The sequence below is a fragment of the Mercenaria mercenaria genome, unplaced genomic scaffold, assembly GCF_021730395.1.
Source record: "Mercenaria mercenaria strain notata unplaced genomic scaffold, MADL_Memer_1 contig_3327, whole genome shotgun sequence".
Lineage (NCBI taxonomy): Eukaryota > Metazoa > Mollusca > Bivalvia > Venerida > Veneridae > Mercenaria > Mercenaria mercenaria.
Genome location: NW_026461454.1, coordinates 35,267 through 57,546, shown reverse-complemented (window position 1 = coordinate 57,546; position 22,280 = coordinate 35,267). Strand labels below are relative to the sequence as shown.

Sequence of the window (22,280 nt, the reverse complement as noted above, 5' to 3'; positions counted from 1 at the left end):
TAACCCAATAATCTTTGTCAATTTAATTTTTAATATGTTTGCGTTCCCTGTCTATAGGGCAAAGGGTGTGCTTATCGAGGTTGCAGATGAAAGTGGGGAATATCAAGTTTGTTTAGGTATAAATGAATACATCACAAGATAAAAGCAGTATACCTGCAATAATCAACACAAAGGGTTTTTATTGCAATTTTTAATTTATTCAACTTGTCCGCTAAATAAATATTAAAGAGGTATTTATTCTTGCTCCCTGGGGGGGAAAGTAACTTTATCCGGCAGTGCCGGGGATAGCTTTCCTGTTTTTCCCCAAGGGAAAAACCTTGTCTAAAATAGCTTGCCTAAGGTGACCAGTAGTACTGGTACCTTTTGTGACATCATAAATGTTAAAATAATGTCGGGAAATCCCCAAATCTTTTGCTCCACGATTATTTTGGAATATGATAGGAAGAAAAATGATCTAACATGTCTGTATGTAAGACATGTTTTTTCCCTACCCTCGGGGAAGCTTGGATAAAAAACCCCATGAACACTCGGTTTTCCATTCCCCACTATCCCCCGGGTAGGGAAAAAAACCCCCTCTACACAGGCAGGGATGTAAGTCCTTATATCACCATCCATAATTTTTTAGTCCATTCCCCGGGTTCCAGCAAATATTCCCGGATTTACACCCCTGTTGGGACATAAACCATAACTTTCGTATTCAGCTTTTTTTTTGTTAAAAAAACTTAAATTTACAAAAAGTTTTCCCTTTTTTTAACATTACAGACATGCACAAGGCAAAATTGATCGCTGGGTGAAAGTGTAGGTGTTAATTTTCTTTGGTTTTGTATCTTTTCAGCAAGAGGATAGTAGAAAAGCTGTGGTCGTTAAAGACCTCAAAGCCCCCCGTTGCAAAACCTTTGGTTACTAGTGTCAAAACACATAAGTACTTAAGGATGGTGAGGCTAATGACCCTGTATGTACTTGAAAGAAATAGTTCAAGGGTCAGTAATTAAAGATCTTTTGGTACACTGTAAATTACAATGTTCAATCAATATAATGACCCCACAGCCAGTCGTACAGATATATTCAAAATGTGAAAATCAAAATAAATGTTATTATATGTTCTCCAGTGAATTTTAGAGGTGTATCAGTGAAACATAAATGATAATCCACTGCTTTCAAACAGTGAAAATATCATTTTTATCTTCCACTGTTAATTAATCTAAATATTGTTTCAAATTATTTCTATTAGAGGGACCATCTCAAAATTTATATAGAGGGACAGTAAAAACCAGCAAGACATTTTTAGTATCAAATTCTGTTTTATTCTTATGTAGATCTACAAATTATTCCAAATCCAAATTCCAACTAGCAACATAAATAAAAAGTGAAAAAAGTAGTCCAACATCGGGAGAAGCACAAAAGTTATCCGAATAAATTTGTTTTACACACTTGTAAAAAATTTCTGTTAACCAATCAAATTGAAGCAAACAATCCAAAGAAGAAACAATACTGTTCACATGTAATAGATAATGCCATGGGCCTTAAAATTCTGCCGTTTTTTTAGCGGTCCTGTATATGTTTATATGATGTGAATAATCAAACCTAAGTTAACTTTCAGTCAGAAAGGCATGTGTAACTTAATTTTTTACTCCAGAATAATGATATTATACAATTATTGACTTTTTCATAGGTTGATATCAGGATTTATCAACCCGAAAAGAGTTATATTCACCAAGCAGAGTGGATATAATATGTACTCATTACTTTTTGAACCGTGTTCAGCCAGTCAGAGAAACAAAAGAACACAATCATGTAATAAAAATATTTATGTGAAGACTCGCAATACTTTACTTGGACACGACATTTATTCCTGTAAATGGAAAGAATGCATATGGAATTTAAACCACTGCTGATCCATATCTTTTTCCTGATGTTGATTGTTATGACCATGAAACGTCATTATTTTGTGTTCTATAAATTTCAGATTTTGGACTGTTACCTGAATATGCTGTGCACGGAAGTTTCGGAGCAGGTCCCAAAGAAAAGAGTGGTTCATTTTGTCAGCTCACTCATGTCATCCATAGTCTCTGGCACATACAAAATAAGCCCAAAGAGAGGGTTTCGACACAAAGTAATTTCACGTTGCTACTTACTCAATTTCATTTTAATGTTCTTTATGAAGTCTATAATTTCGATTTATACTTTGATATAGAAATAACATTAGCAAATTCATCACATAATACTGACCAGTTAGATATTTATGCATTGTCTGTACCTGTTCAATGTTATAATTTATAATATAGCAATAACTTTTTAGGATTGTGTCACATTGAAAGTCCTGTATGGAGGATAGAGATATAGCAATGCTATGTACAGTAACACTAATGATCTAAACTACACTTGAATATAACAGGCAAATAGGATATTTAACTAGTCACTAAGTGGAATGTAAAAATCACTTCCTGTCTTAAAGATGTGAAATTTATTATTTAGATACTGTTAATGAAGAGGTTCTACTTTCTAAAACTTTGCTTTCTATTTGTATTAGCAGATGAAATAATACTATAGTGTATTTCTTGCAGCTCAGTAATTACGAGAATGTGATTGGAATTTTTGGTCGGGCAGGACATTGGACGCTTATAGTAAGATATTTTAACTTGATTCCTTAGAAATTTGAAGCTGACAATGTGTTATTGAAAAATATGCTGGTGTTTAGCTCAAATATTTGAGGAATATGGAGGGCTATCCCTGTCACACAAGCGTTGACGTTACACTTGGATGCAAAACTTTAACCAGGCAAATATCTGAAACACTATCAAAGCTTTTCACTTTAAACCTTGCATATATATTTTGGGCCATTATTGGAGGTCACTGACCAAGAGCTATAAATCTTTATTGAAATTTGACTGAATTATTACACCTTTTCACTTAGAAGATAGTCACTTGAAATTTCACATGTCTTTAGGGTCATAATGTAAAGTCAGTTGTCAAGGGTCATAACTCTGTTGTGCATTTTGATTGAATGATGCTTCTTTTGCATTATGACTTAAAGGCTTACATTTTACTATCCAGCACTGAGAAAAGTGGACCGCACCTGTCCTATTGACAGCTCTTGTTATGTACTGCATTCGTGAAATAAACAGCAAGTTCTTCCATTCCTTTTGTTCACATTTCCTCATTTTTTTAACTCTTCCATTCAGTGTATCAGTTGCAAAAATCAGTTAAAAATTCATTATATATAGATTCTGAATGCAGTTGTAGTTAGATCCAAATTGATTAGAATTGTGATATGGTATGAAGTTCTGTGCATATAATTCTTTGATATTGCAGATTGCTGATATTCCTTCTTTGACAATATACTTTTACAATCCTTGTGGTGAGGAAAAGACTGAAGAAAACCACATTCTCTTACACTGGAAGTAAGACTTGAGCTAATTTCATTTCCTTAAGATTTACTATCTATCTAGCCAAAAAACATTATTTTGTAGAAATTCTATTTGCAATGAAATTTCAGTGCATATTGCAAAATTTTCAAAGAAATACATATCAGTTCTAATGTGAAGAAATCCTGCAGGCTTAAATTTGCAGAAGTCTGGATTACCAAAACTGATTTAGATGCGCTTTTTGTTAATGTATGTACTTGCTTCCTTTCCATGACAGGGAGTTTATCCAGCAGTACAACAAGATAAACACTGAAGAACTTTCAACAGAATGGACAATTACTTCAAAGGCCCACACATTGCAAGAAGATAGTTATAACTGTGGAGTGTTTTGCTTGCTGGTAATATTTAAGAACAATACAAATTTATAAAACAGCAAACACTTCTGCCAAAACTTGTTGATCTCATTTCTGTTAAAGTACAAAATTACTAAAAACAAATCAGGCAAAAGTAAATTTTTATGCCCCCCTTGGGGTATATTGTTTTGCAGATGTCGGTCGGTTGGTCTGTAGACCAATCTGTTTCTGGATGATAACTCAAGAACGCTTGTGCCTAGGATCATGATAGGGGTGTTGGTCATGACCAGCAGATGACCCCTATTGATTTTGAGGTCAATATTTCGAAGTTCAAGGTCACATTGACCCTGAAGAGTTAAACGGTTTCCGAATGATAACTCAAGAACGCATAGGCCTAGGGTCACAAAAGTTGATCAGGAGGTTGGTCATGATCAGCAGATGACCCCTATTGATTTTGAGGTCATTAGGTCAAAGGTCAAGGTCATATTGGCCAGGAACAGTTAAAACGGTTTCTGATCTTCTTGTCTAAAACCACAAGAGTCTAGGGCTTTGATATTTAGTATGAAGCATCATCTAGTAGTCCTCTACCAAGATGATTAGAATTATTTCTCTGGGGTCACATGGTTTATATAGGGAAAATTTTTGAAAAACCTCTTGTCTAAAACCACAGGGCCTAGGGCTTTGATATTTTGTACGTGCCATCATCTAGTGGGCTTCCACAAAGATTGTTCAGATTATCCCCCTAGGGTCATATATGGCCCCGCCCTGGGGGTCACATGGTTTACATAGACTTACACAGGGAAAAACTTTGAAAATATTCTTGTTCAAACCACAAAGACTAGGGCTTTGATATTTGTAATGTAGCATCATCTAGTGATTCTCTACCAAGTTTGTTCAAATTATCCCCCTAGGGTCAAATATGGCCCGCCCTGGGGGTCACATTGTTCATTTAGACTTGTACAGGGAAAAGCTTTTAAAATGTTCTTGTCAATAACCTACAACACTTAAATTTTGCTCACATGTTAGGTTTTGAGTGGCAAGATGAACCTTGACTTGAGTTGACCTTGACTTTGACCTAGTGACCTACTTTTGTAGTTACAGCCTTCAAATTTGGACCACATGCATAGGTTTGTGTACCGAAATGAACTTTGATCTTGAGATTGACCTAGTGACCTACTTTCACATTTCTGATTGTACAGACTTCAAATTTGGACCACATGCATATTTCTTGGTTCTGAATTGAATTTTGACATTGATTTTTACCTACTACCTACTTTCACATCTTCCAAATTTGAAGCACATGCATATTTCTGTTTACCGAAATGAACTTTGACCTTGATATTGATCTAGTGACCTCCTTTCACATTTCTCAAGCCACAGCTTTCAAATTTGGACCACATACACATTATTCTGTACCGAAATGAAATTTGACCTTGATCTTGACATTGAGCTACTCTTGAAATTTGGAACATTTAAAAATGGCTCAGTGGATGGCACCAAGATCACTTTGTAATCCCTTGTTAAGATAAAGGTCAAGGTCAGATTGAACCAGAATGGTAGAACTTTTGTATACAGTGAGCATATAATTTCTGTTCCTTGTGCAATTACTAAATGCATCAAGGGGGGCATTTCGTGTTCGACGAGCTCTTTTCTTTTTTAAAGTCTCTTTTTGTAACTATTTTGTTAAACATTACCTTATAATCAATTTCTTCCTTAAAGCACAAGAATAATTGACATAGATTATATAGTATCAACCTTTAATTTGTGAGTTTAGCAGAGATTTTGACTTTAAAGTAAATGCATACAGTTTGCAGACAAGCACATTAAAAATGAACTTGGGGATGGAGCATATCACAGCACATGACTTGATGAAATGCAGAAGGCGTGTAGCTGAAAAAGTTATGGTGTTTGAAGGTAAATTTGCTGTGCAGTTAAATTTATATTCTTAAAGGAGTGGTTTTTGTTCTCAAATTTAACATAATTAATAGATTTTTCCCTCAAAATGATGAAACCTGATTGTTCTTTTCAAAGAAACTATTTGATTACCTGCAAACAAGGAAAATTTTCATTGCACTGTGCAATTATTATAGTATATGTTTGCGCTTTTTCCAGACTTTATGACTGACTGCTGCCCGAAATGTGGTTTTGTTATAGAGGATGACAACAAGGTACACTCAAATTATACTCCAAAGCTATTTCAATGGCCATATCTTTGTCATTCATGCATGGACTTTAAAATAACTACGCATGAATGTATGGCACAGTAAGACAACATGTTGCGCGCAAGATCTAGCTCCGTAGGTCAAAGGTCCTAAACTCTAACACCGGCCATAACTATTCATTCAAAGTGCCATCGGGGGCATGTGTCATCCTATGGAGACAGCTCTTGTTCTTTATTCATTGACAGTTTTTGCTGGGCTGTGCACGAATATATCCGAAAGTCTTCGAATTTAATGCAAGATTGACAAAACTGACCTTCAGTTTCAGTGAATTTTAGATGATTGCTGTAACGATTGACATTGTTTGAGGCACCTTAAGGGTACCGATTAAAAATAGCCCTGATATTTTTCACTGTGAAATTATCAAATATAATTTTCACTTATATCTCACTTATATCTCAGTATATCACCCTAAAGAATAAGATAAAAAAAATAGCACCACCTTCAGTATTTTCAGGCCATATAAATTATATATACTTTTAGAACTTACTTTAGTCCAATTTGCTTGATTAATGGTGTTTTGGGTTCAAGAGATGCACTTTGCATAACCATAAAATTTCACATGTAGTTAAACATAAAAAACTGTTTTTATATAGATGCAATGCGGGAATTGCAGAAGGATGTACCATTTCAAACCATACTGTATTGAAGATTCAGTTTTAGAAATGCAAGACGAAGACGAGAACTTTACTTGCAAACTATGTGCTTTGAATTTTTGGGTAAGTATATATTCTGTCTCTGAACAATGTTAGATCTTAACAAGAGAACTGCAAGCAGTGCTTTTCTTGTGTTTGGATCATAGATTTATATTAAAATTATCAATAAAGAGCTATTCTCACATATTTATTATATTTTTGTTCTTGGGCAGTGACAATAAATAAGGATTTTGCAGATGTTATAAAAAGGCAGCACAACCATCTTTCTTAATTTCTATCTTATACGATGTGCATTTTGGTGATATACTACAGGTGATTGTGTCTTTGTATTGACTTGGAATGGTGTGCAATTTCTTTTGAAATTTGTATACAGCCTCAGCATTTTACATTTTCATGTTCTTGAATAATAAACTTTGTCTTAATACAGCTTATATACATGTTTTCAGTTTGGAGGTAATAATTAGAAATACATTAAACAAGTACATGTTTTTGACTGCATATAATAGTATTACAGTGCTCAGATCACCTTTGTACATAGCATAATTCATGTTTACCATATTTGCAGCCCAAAATACACCCACAAGTAACCAAAGAGGCCTCTTTAGAACATACAGTTCATTGGACTAGCAAAGATGAGGTAAAATCATGTATTCAGGAAAACATTGTTTGCAACTGAAACAGCTTTGGAACGGTTGCAAGTAGACAATATTATGTGTAGTGTTTCTTACCTTTATGTGTGTAACATTTAAAATATGGAGTAAGGTATTAATTTCGAATTTTTACCCGTTAATTAATGGTAATATGCTTTAATATATAATACTATAAATAATGTAATGAAAATAAGCAGATAGGGTAGGTACCGCAACGACTCATAGTCTATAATTATATTACAAACTCACTTTTATTGATTTGTCACTGGATTGACATAAATGAAGAATGTTATTTTGGAAGTAAAGATACATGTAAGAGGACTCAGACAGACTATTCATGCTTTTTCAGATACAGAAGAAATTAAAGGAACGCAGACAGTTAGACACTGATGTCGTGTTTATTGACAATGTAATACTACATTATAGTTCTTTCATCTCAGTATTGTTTGTTTTGGGTTTAACACCATTTTTACCTCGACTATTCGAAGAATAAGTAGAGCTATCCTACTCACCACGGCGTCGGTGTCGGCGTCAGCGTCGGCGTCACACCCTGGTTAAGTTTTTCGTACCAGTCCACATTTTGACAAAGTCTTTTGAGATAAAGCTTTGAAACTTCCAACACTTGTTTACCATCACCATGTCCAGTTATAGGCAAGAGTACATAACTCTGTCAAGCATTTTGATTGAATTATGGCCCCTTTTTGACTTAGAAATCTTGGTTAAGTTTTTCGTACCAGTCCACATTTTGACAAAGTCTTTTGAGATAAAGCTTTGAAACTTTCAACACTTGTTTACCATCACAATGTCCAGTTGTAGGCAAGAGTACATAACTCCATCAAGCATTTTGATTGAATTATGGCCCCTTTTTGACTTAGAAATCTTGGTTAAGTTTTTCGTACCAGTCCACATTTTGACAAAGTCTTTTGAGATAAAGCTTTGAAACTTTCAACACTTGTTTACCATCACAATGTCCAGTTGTAGGCAAGAGTACATAACTCCATCAAGCATTTTGACTGAATTATGGCCCCTTTTGACTTAGAAATCTTGGTTAAGTTTTTCGTACCAGTTTATATTTTGTGTAAAGTGTTTGACATATGGCTTTGAAACTTTTATATCTTGTTCAGTATAATAGTCTCTATCAATAGGCAAGAGTACGTAACTCTCTCATCTTTTTTGGCTGAATACTGGCCCTTTTGAACTTGGAAATCGGTTCTGTTTTGTATATGTCCATGTTTTGTCAAGACTATTTGACATATGGCTTTTAAACTTTAAAAACTTGTTTATCATTATGATTTCCATCTGTAGACAAGAGTACATAACTCTGACAACTATTTTGACTGAATTATGGCCCTTTTTGGACTTTGAAATTTGTTCAGTTTTTCTTACAAGTCAGCGTTTTGTCAAAACTGTTTGAACTGTAGCTTTGAAACTTTTAACACTAGTTTATCAACATGATTTCCATCTGTAGGCAAGAGTACATAACTCTGTCAACTATTTTGACTGAATTATGGTCCTTTAATGGACTTGGAAATTAGTTAATTTTTTCATATAAGTCCATGTTTTGCCTAACATATAACTTAACATATTTGCCATCATGGTCACACATTACCATTTAGTGCAAGACTAATCAAAATCCACAAATACAGGAACATTTTTTGTTTAATCCATTTTTTTGTTTAGTCTGAAAATCTATGGAAATATTTTGATCCCATTCTTCAATCAATTCTTCGAATAGTCGAGCGCGCTGTCATACGAAAGCTCTTGTTATGCCTTCCGAAAATTTGTGTCACGCGTAGCTCTGAAAGTATTTTACGTAGAGTCACAAAAGTTTACAGGAATGTTGGTCAGCATATGCAGTTGTGCACCTGGGGTTTCGCGTCCGGATTCATTCAGTCGTGTAGGAGTTATAGCCACTGACTTAGTTAAAAATGGGTCATTTTAATGTTGTGTCGTGCGTAGCTCCAAAAGTATTTGACCTAGAGTCACCAAAGTTTACAGGAATGTTGGTCAGCATGTGCAGTTGTGCACCAGGGGTTTCGCATCCGGATTCATTCAGTAATGTAGGAGTTCTCGCCCCTGACCTAGGAAAAAATTGTCATTTTAATGTCATGTAGTGGGGGCATCTGTGTCCCATGGACACATTTCTAGTTTAACAGTATTTCAGTCATGTAACAGCGGGCAGTTAACCTAATCAATTTTCCTGGATTCTGTACCAGTACAAACCTGTTCTCCGCAAGTAACTGCGAACTTCCCCACATGAATCAGAGGTGGAGGACTAATGATTTCAGACACAATGTCGTTTATCAAACAGTCACAGAGAACATACGCCCAGCCCGAGGATTGAACTCGCGATCCGTAGACCAAAGGGGGAGGGGAGGTGTATAGGAGTGAGCTTTGAAAAAGAAGTTCAAAATGTATACATCTTTTGGGATACATGCACACTTATACTTAGACATACCTGGAAACTTACTTTAGACAATATGCCACAAACAACTTATTTCATTTATCTTATAGATAGAAACATCAACAGGCTCGGGGGACTGGTCTGCAAAGCAAACAAAAGTTGATGAAAAGGTGAGCTGCTTTCCAGATGATATTCTTTTTAAAAATGCATCTAGGAAGAAGAATCTGTTAAATTAAATGTTAATAGAATTTTTAACATTTTCCCTGAACTAGTTCAAAAGATTTCACCTTAAACTCAGAATAAATGAGTAGTGTTGTAAATACTTTTCATCATTTATGTAACAGGAACATATATCAGTGTTTAAAAAACGTATCACTTCATTGCATTTGAAAAAGTTTACAGATGACATAGTTTGAGAACTATCTAAGGTACTTTCCTCATTTTTAAAAAACAGATAAATGGAAATCAATAAATGATCTTGCAGATTGACTCTATAGCTATTGAAAGGCATGTTGGTAATTCTAAATATATCAATTTCAGACATCTCCAGTATTCAGCCACAGGAAGACGAGACTTCTTAAAAGGAAGGTATTGCGAACTTTAATTGCCTTTGAAAATATAATTTAGGGTTTTTTTTTTGTCGTCTGGTAGAGAGTATCAAGTGACATCTAGTCATAAGTCTGTGCCAATATTACATGTTTGCCGAGAGGAATGATTTGAACTTGATACCAAGAAAGCAAACAACAATTCTGCTATGTTTCATTGTGTTTGTATCATTGCTGCCATTCAGGCATCAAAGTTACTATCAGTGCAGATTGTTATTAAATTTAGCACATTAATTCAGGTTACTTAATACCAAACTTTATACCAAACAAGACAATTACATAAATACTTACGTTGTACCATTTAGCTTTTAGCTAAACCTGTTGTATACTGGAGAGTTTGCGATGATTTGTCTTATACATGTATTTGTATTTGTTCTATTTATATGATATTGAAATGGAGATATTTCTGTTGCAGAGACAAAGGTCCTCATTCATATATCCCCCAGTTACAAAGAAAAGCAGAACATATTGTGTATGTAATACAGTTGATGATGGCAGGTAAATGTCTAAATAAAGATTAGAAATACATATATGTTTATATTGGGAAGTTGCTTAAACATACATGTACCATCAAAGAATACCATGCTTTGAGTAAGAATGGCACCACAAAGTAATAAATACTCTTTGATAATTTACAACTTTGTATTGTCATAAATTTGAAAAAAAATACGATTGTTACTACAGTGGCGAGATAAGGAGTGTCATCGTCAGCTTGATAATAGGATATTAACTTGCCTTTATAACAGGTTTTTCGAAAGGGTCCTTTTCTTCTTGGTGTTCTACAGTAAGTCAAAGAGTTATCATCTGATCTTTATCAATCTTCATGAAAATATTTATGGGAAGGATATCTTGGGCAATCTTGGAAATATGCCTAGGCACTTCAGAATTATGGCCCTTTATTTAACAAAAACTGTGGAACTTTGGCTTTCTGCTATAAGTCGAACAATTTTCATCCAATTTTAATCAAACTTCATAAAAATGGTAATGGGTGCATGACATTGTTAAGTTCAATAGCCAGCAAAATCCATCAAGGCACTTTAATTGTGCTCCTTTATTTCATCAAAAATTGTGTAAATATAGCTAGTCTGTTTTCTAATTCAAACAGTTCTCACCTAATCCGCATCAGACTTCACGACAATGTTTAGGGATATGATATTTTAGCCATGTTTCATATTCAGCTAAAATCACTTAAACTGCTGTGATTGAAATTCTGCATTTGGATGAGCGTATTTTGTAGCATTTTGACATTCTTGTTTAATTATAACTATCCCTTTCAAATTCTTAATTATTTTTGGTTCCTTATAATCTGCAATAGTACTAATGATTCTGTATAATGAAAACAAATCATATACAGTACATACTTAGATTAAATAACAGAAAATTTGTATTTTATTGTTTTGCAAGATTGTACTGGAATTGTGACTTGTGTGAAAAATGGTATCATCCGAGCTGTCTTGGCCGCGATGACAAGGAGGAACCAGAGGTGTTTGTCTGCAACACTTCTGTCTGTAAAAGAGTATTAGAATCTGCAGAGGGATTTGAACTGACATCATTGCTGTACTCCTGTAGATGGTGTTGAAAAAAACTTGCAGGAAATGCAATATTCAAAACAGGTAATTTGCAAATTTTAAGTTTTAGAATGCTGGATTGAATGTTTATGCTTACAATTCTCAATGAATTGTGAAATTCTAGTAAATAAAAAACACATTTTGCCTTCTACATAAACATATTGTGTATTAATCCTCAGAAGAGCATCATAAACATATTGTGTATTAATCCTCAGAAGTGCATCTGGTTGAACAGTGTCATTTGTGACCAGACACTCCCATAACATGTATATAAAGATTTTACTAAAACCTTTAAGTATATCTATAATTGCATTAATTATACTGTCTTTTAGGATGCTGAAAGAAAAGGAGAACAGGATGACACTAAAAGAAAAGGGGAACAAGATGACAAAGCTGTCACATATGCTATTCCAGATATAATAAAAGTATAATTTTCTTTGTGTTATTTCTCTGTGTGTGCAGGTGCGCAAGTGATTATATGGAGTTGTGAAATAAAATGTCAAACCTAGATAATGTTTAGTATAGATCACCAAGGTGTATTTTTTTTAAGGTTAAAGTTTTTCTGCAACCTTTGTTTTTCTGTCATATCTTTGTTACTATTGCTTATATCTTACTCTAACATCACAAAGCATTGGACAGCATATAAGCAAAGCATGTGCATTAGGTTCTTTACTTGTTAAACCTGTTTCTCAATTTTAAAATTAATGAAATGAAAAATCAAATCGCCGAATAGTGGATTGCACTGACCAGCTTTTGTTAATATCTTGATTTTAATTGACTTCGGTTGCTTTCTTTGTTTTGGCAGAGTTTAGTGATTGAGTATGTGAATGAATTTTTACAGAGGTTGGATGAAGAAGAAGATGCACCAGATGAGAGTGACTACTTTGTTGATGCAGAGACTGCTTGTAAACATGTATGCACAAATCTCATTGATGAAACTATAGATATTTTTAAAATCTTCCTATGCCTCTTTTTTTGTAAATCTTCATGAGAAGCATTTTGTACTGTAGTTTCCAGTGAAATATCGTGTTCATTATCTTAACATGCCTATTAAATATTCAAAGAAAAATACTTAACTAGCATGATGTCTTTTAGGATGTCCAGTAGCACCAGCTTGTATGCATTAATATTGAAGAAATCTATCAATCGAACTATAATAATTGCAACACTACCACAATATTTTGATGATTTTTTACAGATGGAGGCAGCCATAAAAAGCAAGTTTCATAGTTTCAGCAGACAAGAAAACAGGTTCATAAGTTGTTATTACAGTTGAAACTTGAGTACCGGTACTCAAACTCAGTCAAATTATCTTTTCAGTCTCCTAAGTTCTCCTAAATTTGATCCTGTTAGACTTTTTAGCTCGATTATTCGAAGAATACTCTAGCTATTGTACTCGCCCTGGTGTCGGCGTCACACCTTGGCTAAGTTTTTGCAAACAAGTACATACAGCTATCATTTAACATTCTCGCATACCAGAGGTCTACCGTGGTTCCCCGGATGAACCTCTGGCACATTTCGCCGATATTTGTGGTTTGGTTACATTACAGGTAAAGCGTTTCAGCCAATCAGCGTCGTTTCGCGACAAAATGTAGCGAACCAATCAAAATCGTCCGTGAAAAGCATGACCGCGTCCTTTCATATCGATGCCGACTTACGAGGAATATTATTATTTCTTCAGGTAAATTTCTTAACATCGGATAACAGAAATAAATCTTTATTAATCGCAGTCATGGAATATCTACTTTATCCATCGTTAGCAACTACCTTGCTTACATATTGTTTGAAATTTCAATTCGGCGTGCCAAATAGTGGCGAACATTGATTGGCTGAAACTTCTCCCGGTAGTTATTACGAGTGCGCATGCTCACCAAATAAACGACAGAAATAAATCAGAGGTTCGTCTCGGGATTTTGACGAACATCTGATGGATGAGAATGTCATTTAAAGGCATTTAGCTTTGAAATTTATTTATTCTTTTTCTAGGTCAATTACCAACCTCACTGGGTCAAGTTCCATAACTCTAACATGTATTTTGAGCAAATTATGCCCCCTTTGGACTTAGAAAATTCTGGTTAAAGTTTTACATGCAAGTTACTATCTCCAAAACTAATGCAGATATTGAATTGAAACTTAACATGTTTCTTCGGGGTTATAAAACTAGTTGATAGCATCAAGTCTCATAACTCTGATATGTATTTTGGTCAGATTATGTCCCCTTTCGAACTTAAAACTCTTTTGATATTTAACATTTTGGATAATAATTTCCTGCTTCTGTGACAATATTTCGAATAGTCGACCTTGGCTGTCTTACGGACAGCTCTTATTAATTATAAAAATTCATCATTCCAGTAAAACTTTATGGAGTGGAAGGTATCTATTGGTCAATGGGTCAAGGTCACAGGCAGGCAACACTTATGTTCCTCTGAACACTCGTTTTTAATCATTCAGTTTAGAAATTAAATCCAGTAAAAAAAAAATCACATTATCAACCATACTCAGTCATTGAAATGCTTCTTCTTTTACACCTGACAGACATGGAAGGGAGTTGTTCATGGCACGGAGCAATTGCTTTCGTCTAGGTGGAAGGTCAAAATATTATGGATACGGGTATGGTGTCTTCAGTTTCCAGGCGAGGGAATGTGTGGAAATTCATCTAAAGAAAAAGTTTCTGAAGTACAGGTACATCACTTACTTCCTAATAAAATGCTTCAGTTTCAGGAGCCCAGACAGTCTGCTGACGTTATAATTTACAGAGCTTTAGCTGTATTAATGGTGTATATAGATTGAAGTTATTAAGTAGCCTAGTGTGCTGCAATACTTAATCATAGCCCTTAAAGGACTAATAGCAAGTGCATACTGAGTAGTATTTCAACCGATACACTTGAAGAATCAACATTTCATCTACTTTCCTAGAATATGGCATCAACTTTATGCTTTTAACCAAAGCAAATGCCGTCTCTCCATGCTGTTAACCACTCAAACCTTACAGTATATTATGTATGCATGTTGCATAAAAAACCTATGTATTAAAGTTTGCAATCCTAGAAAATGGCTGATCAGAGTTAAACTGGCAGTAAGATATTGTACTTTTCAGTGGCATTTACATCACCAATGCGGAAATTATGGGATTACAAGACAAAAAACTACAGAATATGTTTCAGGAAGACCGCATGTAAGTGTTGTTCAGAGGCTTTTTCTGGCACGGTACATAACAGAGGTAATATGTATATGTAAGTGTTCTAGATACAACAATGGTTATTACAGACGAGTGAATTTTACATGTTTTTGTTTCATCAATGTTCTACTTCAGACTGGCAGAAATATATCTGTCCGAAGTTCTTGCAATGGAAGGTCTGGCTGCCATTTTCCAGTCTCTAACGAAGTGCGGGTATGAGGATGCTGACAAAGAACTGAAGAAGTTTCAAAACAAATCAAAATTCAAGGCACAGAAGGATGCCATAGAACAAAGTAGTTAGCATACTTTTATTGCAACCGAGTTCATGTACTGAGTTGAGTAATTGTGACCAATAATCATCCGCCCGTCATCCGTTCAAGTTATTATGCAAAAATATGCGAATAATTTTCATATCTATTTTCACTTCGTATTTTTTTTCTAGTCTCCAAATGTTAACAAATGATTCGAGCAAATTTCAGTGCTAGGCAAACCAGACAACACGTTCTCTACAATACTACAAAGGCAGTTGCAGTAACAATTCACTTTTAGCTTGATGTGAAAGTTAGTTGCTGAAGTAGACTGTATAGTATCTTCATTGCATTAGCCGGAGTAATGTGAAGTATTCAAGCCAATTTACAGTTTACAATGGCTGTAGTATACACTGATTGAATGGCTACCATGGCACCTTTGATATTCACTTGGTATTTATAAAATTAATTATGAAGATATTGTAATGTGGCAATCACATGTATATGTATGTATAATTTACTGTAACAAAGTTACAAAGTTGTTCAAAAGTATTCTTCTGTTTCAGTTGCATCAGTAAAAAAAGAACTGGAAAAGAAATACAGCCCAACCTTTGTAAGCAAGACCTCCCCAAAGGATAAACTGCTCTAAAAAGACAGACATTTTCTTTCTTGTTGCATAATAACAACAACTCTACAAGAAACTCTCTTTTTTGTATTTGTACCCCCCCCCCGACAACAAAGTTGTAAGTGGGGGGTATACTAGTTTCAGGTTGTCTGTCTGTCTGTCCGTAGATGCAATCTTGTGCGCACCATCTCCTTATCCCCTTGACAGAATTTAATGAAACTTCACACAAGTGGTCAGTACCAACAGTAGTTGTGCATGGGGCATGTTAGGTTCTTTTAGAAAGAAAAACATTGCAGAGTTATGGGACTTTGTTTTTTGTTACTATACTATATACATAGACACAATCTTGTGCGCAACATATCTCCTCATCCCCTTGACACAATTTAATGAAACTTCACACAAGTGATCCTAACAACAGTAGTTGTGCATGGGGCATGTTAGGTTCTTTCAGCGGAAAAAATTGCAGAGTTATTGGACTTTGTTTCTTGTTAACATACTATGTACATACAGTCTGCATATGCAATCTTGTGCGTGCCTAATCTACCAAACCCTTGCACACAATTTAATGAAACTTCACACAAGTGATCAGTACCAACCCAAGTTGTGCATGGTGCATGTTACATTCTTTTAGATAATTATTCTGCATAGTTATGGGACTTTGTTTTTTGTTACTATACTGTATACATACAGTCTTTATACATACAGTCCACAAATTATGCAATCTTGTGTGCGTCAAATTGCAATGTACTGAGTCAGTGCATGCGGGGGGTACATTCATCACCTTTAATGATAGCTCTAGTTCTGAACGTTTCTGAAACATGTCTGAATGCCAATATCTGAACATTTTCAGCAGTCTGAATACTGTCTAAACAGTGTGTTTACATTCTGACCATATAATATTTTTTTCTGAACTTTTACTGCAGTGTGTCTCAAAGATTCAAAAACAAATTCAGATTGTTTCAGAAGATGAATTTTTATGAATTTATTCTGAAATATTTCTGAAAGATTCAGAAATAAATTCAGATTGTTTCAGTTGATGAATTTTTATGAACTTTTACTGAAATGTATCAGAAAGATATAGCAACCTTAAATATCAAGTTACACCCCTAGGATGAAAAGAGGCCACATCAAGGGGTTCACAACTTTTCTTGTTATTCAAAAGAGTTAACATTGTATTATACAGCTTGAACTCAGGTGAGCGATAAGCCCACCTTGGTCCTCAATAATATCTGTTATTATCATTAATAATAATAATAATATAGTTATGTTTATCTGATAACTGATTGCATACTTATAGTAAGTAATAACTTGGATTGCAAATAATGTCTTAATCAAATAAAAATTGAATCTGTTATTAACATGTTTTGTGTACATCTGAAATATATTTGTATGACACATAATTTAAACGTATTGTTGTATATAAAAAGTATGAAAGGAAATATTTTTTCATCGCGGTCACAGATGGCCCCAGTAAATTCTTGCATGCGGTACTCCAGAATGACCAAAACTAAGACATTTCAAGGGCACGAATGGCCACAGTAAATACTTGCCTGTGTCTTTTAAATTTCCATCTGAAACACTCGATAACGTCACGGATGGCCGCAGATCACATGATACAGTGACAGATGGACACGGGAAACTTTTGCAAGTGTCACACTGAAATGACTATTATTTCACCATAATAAGGTCACAGATGACCGCAGGAAGTTCATGCCCGTGCCACTCTGAAATGGCCAAAACCAAGTCCTGACACGGTCACGGATGACCACAGTAAATTCTTGCATGCGTTACTTCAAAATGACCAAAACTAAGACGTTCCATGAATTATCAGAGGTGGAGGCCTGATGATTTCAGACACAATGTCGTTTATCAAATAGTCACGGAGAACATATGCCCCGCCCGAGGATCGAACTCCCGACCCCAAGATCCGTAGACCAACGCTCTTACCTACTGAGCTAAGTGGGCGGGCTCTGACATTGAAATAATTATTATTTGTCTATGATAAGGTCACAGATGGCCACTGGAAGTTCATGCACATGGCACTCTGAAATGGTCAAGCCAAAGTCGTGACATGATCACGGATGGCCACAGTAAATTCTTGCATGTGTTACTCCAAAATGACCAAAAACTTAAGACGTTCCATGGGCACGGATGGCCACAGTAAGTAATTTCTTGTGTCACTTTGAAAGTTGCATATGAAACCCATGATACAGTGACAGATGGCCTCAGGAAACTTTTTGCAAGTGTCACATTGAAATGACTATTATTTCTCCATAATAAGGTCACAGATGGCTGCAGGAAGTTCATGCACGTGGCACTATGAAATGGCCAAAACCAAGTCATGACACGGTCACGGATGGCCACAGTAAATTCTTGCATGCGGTACTTCAAAATGACCAAAACTAAGACGTTCCATGGGCACGGATGGCCACAGTAAGTAATTGCATGTGTCACTTTGAAAGTTGCATATTAAACACATGATACAGCGAGAGATGGCCACAGGAAACTTTTGCAAGTGTCACATTGAAATGACTATTATTTCTCCATAATAAGGTCACAGATGGCCGCAGGAAGTTCATGCACGTGGCACTATGAAATGGCAAAAACCAAATCATGACACGGTCACGGATGGCCACAGTAAATTCTTGCATGCGGTACTTCAAAATGACCAAAACTTAAGACGTCCCATGGGCATGGATGACCACAGTAAATAATTGGATGTGTCACTATAAAATTTCCATATTAAACATATGAAAGAGTGACAGCTGGCCACAGAAAACTTTTGCAAGTCTGACATTGAAATTACTATTATTTGTCCATGATAAGGTCACAGATGGCCGCAGGAAGTTCATGAACATGGCATTTTGAAATGGTCATGACACGGTCACGGATGGCCACGGTAAATTCTTGCATGTGGTACTTCAGAATGACCAAAACTAAGATGTTCCATGGGCACGGATGGCCACAGTAAGTAATTGCATGTGTCACTTTGAAATTTCCATATTAAACACATGAAACAGTGACAGATGGCCACAGGAAACTTTTGCAAGTCTGACATTGAAATTACTATTATTTGCCCATGATAAGGTCACAGATGGCCGCAGGATGTTCATGCACGTGGCACTCTGAAATGGTCAAGCCAAAGTCGTGACACGGTCACGGATGGCCACAGTAAATTTTTGCATGCGTTACTCCAAAATGACCGAAAACTAACGTTCCATGGGCACGGATGGCCACAGTAAGTAATTGCATGTGTCAGTTTGAAATTTCCATATTAAACACATGAAACACTGACAGATGGCCACAGGATACTTTTGCAAGTGTCACATTGAAATGACTATTTTTTGTCCATAATTAGGTCACAGATGGCCACATGTAAGAATTGACTGCAGCCAAGTCAGTTCAGGGTATCAAAGGAGGCTATTTATAAAATATGCTGAAATAATTGTCTTTTCATTGCGAGACCCTTGGAAGAATCCATGACTTGATCATATATTACACGTAGGCTATCAAAAGCTGTAAGTGTACATTTACGTTTACATCTAACAGTTTAACTTCATTTTCACATTTGATGTTGGTATTGAAGGATTTTAATAAGAATTGTTTCCTAAAAAAATGGTTGTGATTTTTTTTATCTGGGTTGCATGCATTTGACTGATGTCAAACCAGTTAATAAAGGATTTTCTTTCTGTTTCTAAGGGTTGTTTGAATACATAACGGTGGCTGAATGATATTGTATTGTCATTTGCATAACAGGGTATTGTCATGTATGATTTACAAAATAAACGTATTTTTATATTAAAAATAACAGGCCCTAATATAGATTCCTGTGGAACTCCTTTGATACTGTATCTAGCCAATCTAGCCTGATTGTTTATATTTACCGAAGGGCAAGTAGTGTTCAAGGGTTGGCTTAATTCAGCAGTGTGGGAAGCAATTTGGGATAGAGGGGGAACGATGTATGTTTCTGTAATTATTGAGGCACAGCCAAAATTTTGATAAATTTGCAGTGTAAAATTAAGAAAATTTGTCAATTTTGGCCAATATTGGGGAGCACGTGCAACATCAAAGGAAGTTCCAGTAACGTCCGGAGTCCCACATGGCTCAGTCCTAGGCCCTCTTCTATTCTTACTCTACATTAATGACCTGCCTGAAAATCTGTTTTCCAAAATGACCAAAAGTAAGACGTTCCATGGGCACGGATGGTAAATTCTTGCATGTGTCACTTTGAAATTTCCATATCAAACGCACGATACAGTCACGGATGGCCACAATAAATATTTGCAATTCTCATATTGAAATGACTACTATTTCTCCGAGATAAGGTCACAGATGGCCACAGTAAATTCACGCACATGGCACTCTGAAATGGCCAAAACATGTGTCACTTTGAAAGTTGCATATTAAACTTATGATACAGTCATAGATTGCAACAGGGTACTTTTGCAAAAGTCTCACACTGAAGTGACTATTATTCCTCCATAATAAGGTCAGAGCTGGCCACAGTAAATTACCGCACATGGCACTCTCAAATGGCCAAAACAAAGTCATGGCACGGTCAGGGATGGCCAAAGTAAATTCTTGCATGCAGTACTCCAAAATGACCAAAAGTAAGACGTTCCATGGGCACGGATGACCACAGTAAATTCTTGCATGTGTCATTGAAATTTCCATATTAAACGCACGATACAGTCACGGATGGCCACAATAAACGTTTGCTATCTCATATTGAAATGACTACTATTTCTCCGAGATAAGGTCACAGATGGCCACAGTAAATTCACGCACATGGCACTCTGAAATGGCCAAAGCAAAGTCATGACACGGTCATGGATGGCCACAGTAAATTCTTGCATGCGGTACTCCAAAATGACCAAAACTAACACGTTCCATGGGCACGGATGGTCACAGTAAATTCTTGCATGTGTCACTTTGAAAGTTGCATATTAAACTTATGATACAGTCACAGATTGCAACAGGAAACTTTTGCAAAAGTCTCACACTGAAGTGACTATTATTCCTCCATAATAAGGTCACAGATGGCCACAGTAAATTCACGCACATGGCACTCTCAAATGGCCAAAACAAAGTCATGGCACGGTCAGGGATGGCCAAAGTAAATTCTTGCATGCAGTACTCCAAAACGACCAACAGTAAGACGTTCCATAGGCACGGATGACCACAGTAAATTCTTGCATGTGTCACTTTGAAATTTCCATATTAAACGCACGATACAGTCACAGATGGCCACAATAAACGTTTGCAATTCTCATATTATAATGACTACTATTTCTCCGAGATAAGGTCACAGATGGCCATAGTAAATTCACGCACATGGCACTCTGAAATGGCCAAAACAAAGTGATGACACGGCCATCTGTGACTGTATCATGGATTTATTATGGAAATTTCAATGTACCGCATGCAAGAATTTACTGTGGCCATCCGTGCCCATGAAACGTCTTAGTTTTGGCCATTTTGGAGTACCGCATGCAAGAACTTACTGTGGCCATCCGTGACCGTGTCATGACTGTCATGACTTTGTTTTGGCCGTTTCAGAGTGACACGTGCATGAATTTCCTGCGTCCATCTGTGATCTTATCATGGAGAAATAATAGTCATTTCAATGTGAGACTTGAAAAAGTTTCTTGCGGTCATATGTGACCTTATAATGGAGGAATAATAGTCATTTTAGTGTGAGACTTGCAAAAGTTTCCTGTGGCCATCTGTGACGGTATCATGTGTTTAATATGGAAATTTCAAAGTGACACATGTAAACACTAACTGTGGCCATCCGTGGCCAGTTCATTCAGTAGTCTAGGCCGGTATAACGTACGTTGTAAACTGACCCCCAGTCTATTCACTGTTTATTGATCCCCTCCCCCACACACACACCTCGACTACTGTATCATATATGATAAAGTCACGGATGGCCACAGTAAATTCACTGGGAGAGTAGGGGAATCATTATTCTATGTAGGTCAGTTTACTAATCTTAATCAAAAGAACAATGTACATTGAAGTTGTCAAATTAAAATTATATGCGTAATTGCACAATTTCCAATTTGTGATTTTCTACCTCAATGACAGAACAATTCTTTTACGCTGATCACCATTTATCATTTGTATAAAACATTAGGGGGTAAAGATCTTATCTTCAATGACAACAATAAACATAATAAAAAAGGGCCGCAGTTGGCCGCAGAAATTGCCGCAAATTTGGCCGCACGGCCGCAGAATAGATGATCTGCGCAGTTGAATAACACTAAATTGTTTTCATAGATTGCCACATTTTCATTCCCACAGATGGACAAAAGTGAGAGGATTTCATCGAGATGATCGACGAAGTCAGACTTATGATGTCGTTGAGGAGACAGACAATTAAAATGAAATTTGTTAGTGAATTGTA

The 22,280-nt window shown here is 35.8% G+C and overlaps 2 protein-coding genes across 3 annotated transcripts; both read left to right on the top strand.

Annotated features, from left to right (window-relative positions):
• Positions 1-1,972: 1,972 nt before the first annotated feature.
• On the top strand, positions 1,973-12,733 carry LOC128552958 (nucleosome-remodeling factor subunit NURF301-like). Its single transcript, XM_053534050.1, has 15 exons — positions 1,973-2,113; positions 2,565-2,624; positions 3,313-3,401; positions 3,643-3,763; positions 5,526-5,632; positions 5,831-5,886; positions 6,534-6,656; positions 7,159-7,230; positions 7,593-7,652; positions 9,758-9,817; positions 10,188-10,235; positions 10,668-10,750; positions 11,657-11,865; positions 12,153-12,245; positions 12,662-12,733. Exons 5-13 carry the CDS (start codon positions 5,548-5,550, stop codon positions 11,829-11,831), a joined length of 762 nt encoding a protein of 253 aa, XP_053390025.1. The 5' UTR covers positions 1,973-2,113; positions 2,565-2,624; positions 3,313-3,401; positions 3,643-3,763; positions 5,526-5,547; the 3' UTR covers positions 11,832-11,865; positions 12,153-12,245; positions 12,662-12,733.
• Positions 12,734-14,317: 1,584 nt separating this feature from the next.
• On the top strand, positions 14,318-17,194 carry LOC128552959 (uncharacterized). 2 transcript variants are annotated; one of them, XM_053534051.1, is made up of 4 exons: positions 14,333-14,502; positions 14,918-14,995; positions 15,134-15,291; positions 15,813-17,194. In XM_053534051.1, exons 1-4 carry the CDS (start codon positions 14,375-14,377, stop codon positions 15,893-15,895), a joined length of 447 nt encoding a protein of 148 aa, XP_053390026.1. In that variant the 5' UTR covers positions 14,333-14,374; the 3' UTR covers positions 15,896-17,194. The 2 variants fall into 2 exon arrangements, with proteins under 2 accessions (XP_053390027.1, XP_053390026.1); XM_053534052.1 differs by lacking the exon at positions 14,918-14,995 and having other exon boundaries at positions 14,318-14,502.
• Positions 17,195-22,280: the final 5,086 nt, after the last annotated feature.

Bases quoted from the DNA above. Each gene is read 5' to 3' on its own strand.
- LOC128552958 (XM_053534050.1), top strand. From the start codon at position 5,548: ATGAACTTGGGGATGGAGCATATCACAGCACATGACTTGATGAAATGC. The intron at 6,657-7,158 runs GTAAGTATATAT...CCATATTTGCAG, and splicing joins TATGTGCTTTGAATTTTTGG to CCCAAAATACACCCACAAGT. The intron at 7,231-7,592 runs GTAAAATCATGT...ATGCTTTTTCAG, and splicing joins ATTGGACTAGCAAAGATGAG to ATACAGAAGAAATTAAAGGA.
- LOC128552959 (XM_053534051.1), top strand. From the start codon at position 14,375: ATGGCACGGAGCAATTGCTTTCGTCTAGGTGGAAGGTCAAAATATTAT. The intron at 14,503-14,917 runs GTACATCACTTA...TGTACTTTTCAG, and splicing joins AAAAAGTTTCTGAAGTACAG to TGGCATTTACATCACCAATG. The intron at 15,292-15,812 runs GTAGTTAGCATA...CTTCTGTTTCAG, and splicing joins GAAGGATGCCATAGAACAAA to TTGCATCAGTAAAAAAAGAA.